The 7,796-nt window shown below is 77.0% G+C and overlaps 1 protein-coding gene across 1 annotated transcript in view; it reads right to left on the bottom strand.

The window, feature by feature from the left end:
• Positions 1-86: 86 nt before the first annotated feature.
• The window catches only part of LOC128792434 (SCO-spondin-like), a 29,432-nt gene continuing 21,722 nt past the window's right edge, over positions 87-7,796 (bottom strand). The window contains exons 48-67 of the mRNA XM_053950867.1: positions 7,349-7,527; positions 7,155-7,255; positions 6,717-7,064; positions 6,440-6,640; positions 5,727-5,924; positions 5,053-5,220; positions 4,727-4,858; positions 4,370-4,646; positions 3,902-4,057; positions 3,776-3,825; positions 3,472-3,636; positions 3,266-3,379; positions 3,054-3,195; positions 2,091-2,443; positions 1,389-1,745; positions 1,204-1,299; positions 1,064-1,124; positions 846-1,017; positions 594-744; positions 87-150 (exon numbers count right to left, since the gene is read on the bottom strand). Coding sequence (XP_053806842.1) covers positions 128-150; positions 594-744; positions 846-1,017; positions 1,064-1,124; positions 1,204-1,299; positions 1,389-1,745; positions 2,091-2,443; positions 3,054-3,195; positions 3,266-3,379; positions 3,472-3,636; positions 3,776-3,825; positions 3,902-4,057; positions 4,370-4,646; positions 4,727-4,858; positions 5,053-5,220; positions 5,727-5,924; positions 6,440-6,640; positions 6,717-7,064; positions 7,155-7,255; positions 7,349-7,527 — 3,444 coding nt within the window. The 3' untranslated portion in view covers positions 87-127. The remainder of the gene's footprint in view (positions 151-593; positions 745-845; positions 1,018-1,063; positions 1,125-1,203; positions 1,300-1,388; positions 1,746-2,090; positions 2,444-3,053; positions 3,196-3,265; positions 3,380-3,471; positions 3,637-3,775; positions 3,826-3,901; positions 4,058-4,369; positions 4,647-4,726; positions 4,859-5,052; positions 5,221-5,726; positions 5,925-6,439; positions 6,641-6,716; positions 7,065-7,154; positions 7,256-7,348; positions 7,528-7,796) is intronic.

Raw genomic sequence — 7,796 nt, 5'->3', positions numbered from 1 at the left:
GCCCCCGGGTGAGGTTATCGGTTAGAGATTAATTGTCGAACTCCATCGATTATCGCCCGTTTATTGGTATCGATAAGGATCGATGCCGACGCAGGGCGGGGGGCAGGGGCGGTGTCCGGGGGTCTCCTCAGCGCCGGCTGAAGTCCCCGCCTGCGGGACGGGGGGGGTCCGGTGTCCGCGCTGGCTGCTCCCCGAGCCCCCCCCAGACACCCAAGGACCCCCGGGACCCCCGGGACAGCCCAGCCTCCACCCGCAGCGCTCTGAGCGGTGCGGGGGCCGCGTGTCCCCGCCGGAGCCCCGCGGGATCCCCCCGCTTCCCCCGCTCCCCCGAGCCCCGGCGGGATCCCCCGAGCCCCCTCAGGATCCCCCGCTCCCCCCAGCCCCGGCAGGATGCCCCCACTCTCCGGCAGGATCCCCCCGCTTCCCCGAGCCCCGGCAGGATGCCCCCACTCTCCGGCAGGATCCCCCCGCTTCCCCGAGCCCCGGCAGGATGCCCCCGCTCCCCGCAGCCCCGGCGGGATCCCCCCACTCTCCCCCAGCCGCTCGGGATCCCCCCGCTCCCCCAGCCCCGCAGGATCCCCCGCTCCCCGCACCCCGGCAGGGCTCGCAGCGGCACTCGGCGATGCGGGGCAGCAGCGCGGGCCGGGGGCGGCCGCGGGGGCACGGCAGCAGCAGGGCCCGCACGGGCCGGCCGGGGTCCAGCCGGTAACTGCAGCACTCGCACAGCGACCGCACGTACGGCTCCTGGGGACAGCGGGTCACGGCGGCACGGCACAGCCCCGGAGAGCCCCGGACAGCCCCGGGCCGGGCTCCGGGGGTCCCTCCCGGCCCCGCGCCCCCCGTACCTGCGCGCTGACGGCGGTGCGGGAGCGACACGCCCCCGCGCAGTAGGCGACGCGGACGCCCCGCAGGACACACGCGCCCTTGGCGATGGTCCGGAGCGCCGTGAGGAGCCGGCACGGCCCGGGGGGCTCCTCTGCACCGTGGGGGGGGGGGGCCCGGCGTGAGCGGGGGGGGCTGCCGGGGCCGCCCCTCCCCGGGGCCCCCGGGTGCGGGGTCTCACCTGGCCACTCGTCCCGGCACACGGGGCAGCAGCTCCCGGGCTCCAGCACCGGCTCCGCGCCCTGCGGGCACCACCCGGGCTCAGCCCCTGCCCGCGGGGACCCCTCCCGCGCCCCCCGGACCGCCCCCGGCGCCCCCCACCTCCGGGCAGGTGAGTGCGGGGCAGGAGGTGGCGCAGGTGACGCGTCCCTCGGAGCAGCGACAGGTTCCGCACTGCTCCTGCCACTCGCTGCCGGCCTGCAGGGGGGCAGGGACCCCAAATATTGGTCAGGGACCCCCCGGCACGGGATCAGGGACCCCCGCGCCGCGCCCCCCGCCCTGCTCACCGCTCGCAGCGCCCCGCGGTGCCGGCAGCCGCAGCCCCCCGCGCTCACGCACTGCCCGGAGCCGTTCCGGTACCGCCCGGGGGCGCAGGCGCAGCGCGGGGGGGGTCGAGGGGGTCCCGAGGGTCGCGGGAGTGCCGAGGGTCGCGGGGGTCCCGGGGGTGCTGGAGCTGTCCGGAGTTACGGGGGTCCCGGGGGTCGCCGGGGATCCGGAGGTTCCGAGGGTCGCGGGGGTCCCCCCGCAAGTCCCGGGGGGCTCCGCCAGGTCCTGGCAGCTGCGCTCGCAGGCGGGGCCGGGGTCCAGCCATACCTCGCCCGGGGGGCAGCCTGGGGCCACCGGGAACGGCACCGGGACCGGCACTGGGGATGGCACCGGGAATGGCACCGGGACTGCACCGGGAATGGCACCGGTACCGGCACCCGGAATGGCACCCGGAATGGCACCGGGACCGGCACTGGGAATGGCACCGGGACCGGCACCGGCAATGGCACCGGGATTGGCACCGGCACCCCCTGACCCCCCGCCCTCCCTCCTTCCATTGCCCCGGCCCTCCGTCCGCCCCCTCCATCCCTCCCTCCCTTCCTCGCTACCTCCACCCCTTCCCTCTCCCACCGCTCCGTTCCCCGTTCCCTCCATCCCTCCTTTTCACCGCTCCAGCCCTGTGCCTCCCGTCCCTCCGTGCCCCCCGGTGTCCCCGCCCTCACCGGGGCACGCCTGGGGGTTACACGCCGCCGTCTCCTCCCCGGGGCTCTCCCCGCACGGCGGCCCCGTCCCGGGGCGCTCCCGGCACTGCCGCTGCCGCCTCCGGGTGCCGCCGCCGCAGCTGCGGGAGCAGCGGGACCAGGGGGACCACGGGGACAGGGCGGGGGACAGGGGGGTCTCGGGAGACAGCGGGAGCAGGGCGGATAGAGGGGGCGAGGGGGACAGAGGGGACACGGGGTATGCGGGGGACAGGGGGGACACGGAGGACCGGGGGGACGTGGGGATGGCGGGCGTGGCGGGCCCCGGCGAGGGACACGCCAGCGCTGGGCACGTCAGGGTGCCGTTCTCGCAGGTGCTGCACCGGGGGTGACACGCGTGTCACCGTCACCGCACGTGGGGCCCTGCCCTGTGGCACCGCCACGGTGCCCGTCCCGCCAGCACGGTGCCCGTCCCAGCCTGTCCCCCGCGCCCGTCCCAGTGTCACTGTGCCTGTCCCAGCCTGTCCCTCGTGCCCGTCCCAGTGTCACCGTGCCCGTCCCAATGTCACTGTGCCCGTCCCAGCCTGTCCCCCGTGCCCGTCCCAGTGTCACCGTGCCCGTCCCAATGTCACTGTGCCCGTCCCAGCCTGTCCCCCGCGCCCTTCCCAATGTCACTGTGCCCGTCCCAGTGTCACTGTGCCTGTCCCAGTGTCACTATGCCCGTCTGACTGTCACTGTGCCCATCCCACCCTGTCCCCTGCGCCCATCCCAGTGTCACTGTGCCCGTCCCAGTGTCACTGTGCCCGTCCCACCGTTCCCGTGCCCGTCCCACTGCCACCACCGTGTCTGTCGACCCCCCTGGCCCCCGTGCCGTCCCCCCGTGCCCGTCCCGCCCCCGTCTGTCCCCGAGTGCCCACCCACCGTGTCCCCCACCGTGTCCCCAGCCGTGCCCATCCCGCCGCGCCCCCTCCGCGGTGTGTCACCCACCAGTTGTGACAGCCGATCTGGGTCAGGGTCCCCGGGGACACCTCGCGGCTCCCGTGCTCCCCGCCGGGGGTCCCGCAGCGGCAGCGGCTCAGGGGGACGCAGCGCCCGTCCTGCAGCAGCTGCCCGGGGGGGCACCGGCACCCTGGGGGCACGGGGGGCACCGTGGGTGTCCGGGGGTCCGGGGGGACACCCGCGGGGCGGCCCGGCCGTACCTGGCTCGCAGGGCCCCTGCAGACACAGCACCGGCGCCCAGGTGTCCGCGCAGGTCCGGGGGCAGCGCCCGGCGCAGGGGCTGCGGGTCCGGCCCCCCCCGCCGCAGCCGGGATCTGGGGGGGGGGGCACGGGAGCCCTGAGCGCCCCGGGGTGGGCTCCCAAGGCTCCAGGGAGGGGGGGCCCGGGGTGGCAGCGCGGGGGTTACCGGGGCAGGCGCTGGAGGTGCAGCTCTCGCTCTGGGTGCGGACCCCCGCGCACGCCCGCCCGGGGGTCTCGGGCTTCAGGGGGTGCCGGTGGCGCAGGCGCGACCCCCCCGCACAGGGGTCTCCGCAGGGTCCCCAGGGCCCCCAGGGACTCCAGTCACACGGCTCTGGGGGGAGCACCGGGGTCACCGGGACCCTCGGGACCCCCCATCACCCCCCCGACCCCTCCAGAACCCCCCAGTGCCCTGCGACACCCCTCTGCCCTCCCCGGGACCCCCCCCAATCCTCCCTCCGGCCCCCCCGTACCGGCCGCACACGGCGTGTCCCAGCACTCGGGTCCCTCGGGGGTGCAGGTGCTGCAGGGGGGGACACACGCGGTGGGTGGGGGTCGCTCAGACCCCCCCCCCGGCCCCCCCGGCCCCCCCAACTCACCACTGTTGGCACGGGCCGGGGCTCCAGCGCTCGCCCAGCCCCCGCTCGCCCCCCGCCCAGGGGCACACGGGGGGGCACGGCGTCTCCTCGCAGCGCCGAGCCTGCTCCTGGGGGGCCCCGCAGGGTCCCCCCCCTCCCTCGGGGGGGATGGGAGTCCTGGGGGGCCGGGGGGGGTCACACGGGGCGTTGGGTTGTGTCACGCCGCCCCCGTGGGTTTCGCGTCCCCCCAGCCCCAGGTGCGTCCCCAAGGTGACGTGGCCCCCCCCACAGGTGCCGTGTGCCCCCCAGGGTCGTGACCCCCCCCCCAGCAGACACCGCATTCCCCCCCCCCAAGTCCTGTGTGCCCACAGTTCCGTGCCCCCCCCCCGGCTGTCACGTGTCCCCAAGGCGCCGTGTCCCCCCCACAACCCCCGCGTCCCCCCCGTGTCGCACCCCAAGCCCGTGTGTCCCCCCCCCCCCCCCGCTCACCTGTACCGCTCCTGCCGCCCCCCCCCGCAGGTGACACTGCAGGGTCCCCACTGGCTCCAGCGGCTCCAGGCGCAGGGGGGGGTCCCGGGGGGGGTCCCGGGGGTGGCGCTGGGGGGGGGACACCCCCCCGGGACGCAGCGCAGCCGCCCCCCCGCGCAGGTGCAGTTCCGGCAGTCCCGGGGGTGGCCGCCCCCCCCCGGCACCCAGAGGTGCCCCCCCGCGTCCAGGCACTCGCACAGCGCGGGGGGGACACAGCCCCCGTCCTGCTCCAGCGTCCCTGGGGGAGGGGACAGGGACAGGCTCGGGGGGGTGCCCGGGGGTCCCACAGGGGTCTCACGGGGGGCGCCGGGGGCTCACCGGGAGGGCAGCGGCAGCCGGGCTCGCAGGGGGCCCCCCCCTCGCAGGACACCCCCTCCTGCAGGTCCCGGCAGCTCCGCGGGCACCGGCTGGCACAGGGGGACACCGTCTGCCCGGGGGGGCACCGCGGGCCTGGGGGGGGGGGGCACCGTCAGCGCCGCGACACCCCCAGGGACCCCCCCCCCGAGCCCCCCCAGGGCACCCCCAGCCACCCGCAGCTCCCCCCGACGCTGCTCTCCAGTGCAGAGCCCCTCGGTGACCCCGCCGGCCCCCCCCAGACTCCCCCAGTCCCTCCCGGTGCCCCCCCCCCCCCCGCACCCCCGTACCGCAGGGCCGGGGGTTGCAGACCCGCAGCTCGTGCCCCCTCCCGGGGCAGGGGCTGCCCCCGTTTTTTGGGGGGGGGCGGGAGCAGGAGCGGCTGCGCACGGAGCGGCCCCCCCCGCACGTGACGTCACAGCGCGACCAGGGACCCCAGGGGGACCACGCGCCGTTCACTGCGGGGGGACAGGGGGGTGACCCCCGGAAAGCCCGGATTCGCTCTGAGACCCCCAACGCCCCCCACTCCCAGCCCCCCTGAACCACCCAGACAGACCCCCCGAGCCCCCCGAACCCCCCGGTTCCCAGAGCCCCCCCGAGCCCCCCAGGCCCCCCCGAGCCCCCCGAACCCCCCGGTTCTCAGAGCTCCCCCCGAGCCCCCCAGGCCCCCCCGATCACCCCGAGCCCCCCGGTTCCCAGAGCCCCCCCCGAGCCCTCCAGCTCCCCCCCCCGATCCCCCTTTAGCCCCCCCCTCTCCAAAGCCCCCAGGGGTCCCCACGCCCCCCCAGTCTCCACAAGCCCCTGATCCCACCACAGCCCCTCTGAGACCCCCCGACATCCCCCCCCCCCGGCCCCAGCTCACCCGGGCACCCCAATTTCCCACCATAGCCCCCTCATGGCCCCCACACCCCCCCAACCCCCCCCAGCTCCCCGATACCGCCCCCAGGTCCCCCCGCCCCCGCACCCCGACACGCCGTCACCCCGCACGGCCGCCGCTGCTCGTGGCCCCCCCGGATTTGGGGGCACCAGGGGTCCCCGGGGCCGGGGGGGGCGAAGGCCCGGAGCCGCCGCTGCTGCCCCCCCCCGCAGGGCCGCGAGCAGGACCCCCAGGGCCCCCAGGGGCTCCACCGGCACGGGCAGGGGGGCGTCACGCAGGGGGGCGCTGCGGGGGAACCCCAGCGTCAGCGGGACCCCCCAACAGCCCAGAGCCTCCCTCAGAGGGGCAGAGACCCTGCGGACCCCCCCCCCGCACTGGAGCAGGACCCCCAGAGCCCCCCAGACCTCCGTACCCTCACGGGGGGGGGGGCAGGCTGCAGGGACCCCAAAGCCCCCGCAGACCCCCCAGGACCCCCAGCCCACAATGGGCCCCCATAGCCCCCCCAGAGCCCCGTACCCTGGCAGTGGGGCAGGGATGACCCCAAAGCCCCCGCCCCGTACCCTGGCAGTGGGGCAGGGATGACCCCAAAGCCCCCGCCCCGTACCCTGGCAGTGGGGCAGGGGGCAGGGATGACCCCAAAGCCCCCGCCCCGTACCCTGGCAGGGTGCAGGGATGACCCCAAAGCCCCCGCCCCGTACCCTGGCAGTGGGGCAGGTTGCAGGGATGACCCCAAAGCCCCCGCCCCGTACCCTGGCAGTGGGGCAGGGGGCAGGGATGACCCCAAAGCCCCCGCCCCGTACCCTGGCAGTGGGGCAGGTTGCAGGGCCGTCGCTGGCTGCTGCCCCCCGCCCCGCAGTTTCCCCCCGCGCAGCCCCGGCGGCGGCTCCGGCTCGCGGGGCTCTCGGGGCGGGTGCAGGTGTGGCTGCAGGGCCCCCACGGCCCCCACGGCCCCCACGGGACCACCGGGACCGCCGGGGACCCCCCGGCCTCCTCCTCGTCCCCTGCGGGAAGGGTCCGTCAGTGCGGCGGGCGGGGCGGACCCCCGGGGTGGGCGGCACAGGGGGCGGGGACCCTCACCTGGGGCTGTGGGGCTGAGATCCGCTGTGGGGCTGAGATCCGATATGGGGCCGTGATCCAGTGTGGGGCTGGGCTCTGATATGGGGCTGAGATCCGGTGTGGGGCCGTGATCCGGTGTGGGGCTGACATGCGATATGGGGCCGAGATCCGATATGGGGCTGAGATCCGCTGTGGGGCTGAGATCCGATATGGGGCTGAGATCCGCTGTGGGGCTGAGATCCGATATGGGGCCGAGATCCGATATGGGTCTGAGATCCGCTGTGGGGCCGGGCTCTGCTGTGGGGCCGGGCTCCGATATGGGGCCGAGATCCGATATAGGGCTGAGATCCGCTGTGGGGCCGGGCTCCGCTGTGGGGCACAAACAACCGGTGACACCCCCCGGGACCCCCTCGGTGGGAGCCCCGGTGCGGGGCGGGGGGCTGTGGGGCCGTGACCCACCGGCGCAGGGGGGGCTCGGGCAGGTCGGTGTCGCCGTGGGGGTCCCGTTGCAGGGGGAGCCCCCGGGGGGGGCGCAGCGCAGGCGGCCCCACAGGCACGTGCTGGGGGGCAAAGGGGGAATCAGGGGGGCGGCAGGGAGGGGAAGGGGCGTGGGGAAGGACCGCGGGGGAGGCTCCCGGGGGTCCCCTCCTCACCAGAGGGCGCAACCCACGGACAGGGTCCCGCCCGGCGGCAGCTCCACGATCGGGGGGTCCCCGGCGGGGCTCCCGGGGGGCTCCGGGCCGGGGGTGGTCCCGGGGGGGCTCCCGGGAGGGGTCCCGGGCGTGCCCCCCCGCAGCAGCGCGGCCGGCACCGAGCAGGGGCACTGTTGGGGCTGAGCCGGGGGTGGGGGGCGCCCGGGGGGGGGCACCCACAGACCCAGGGACCCCAAACCACCGCAAAGCACAGCCCCAGGGGGCCCCCATGAACCCCCCACTGTTCCGGCGGGCACCCACGAACCCCTAGAAGCACCTTGGGGTCCCCCACTGCCCCAGGGGTCCCTCACCCCTTCCCGTGATCCCCCCCCCGACCCAGGGACCACCCTGCTGGGGGGAACCCACGTAGCCCCCCATGGCCCAGGGAACCCCCCCCCCCCCCGCCCCC

The sequence above is a fragment of the Vidua chalybeata genome, chromosome 1 (assembly GCF_026979565.1).
Source record: "Vidua chalybeata isolate OUT-0048 chromosome 1, bVidCha1 merged haplotype, whole genome shotgun sequence".
In the NCBI taxonomy this organism is placed as follows: Eukaryota; Metazoa; Chordata; class Aves; order Passeriformes; family Viduidae; genus Vidua; species Vidua chalybeata.
Note: the sequence above shows the minus strand (reverse complement) of the source record. Positions and strands in the feature narration are given on the sequence as shown.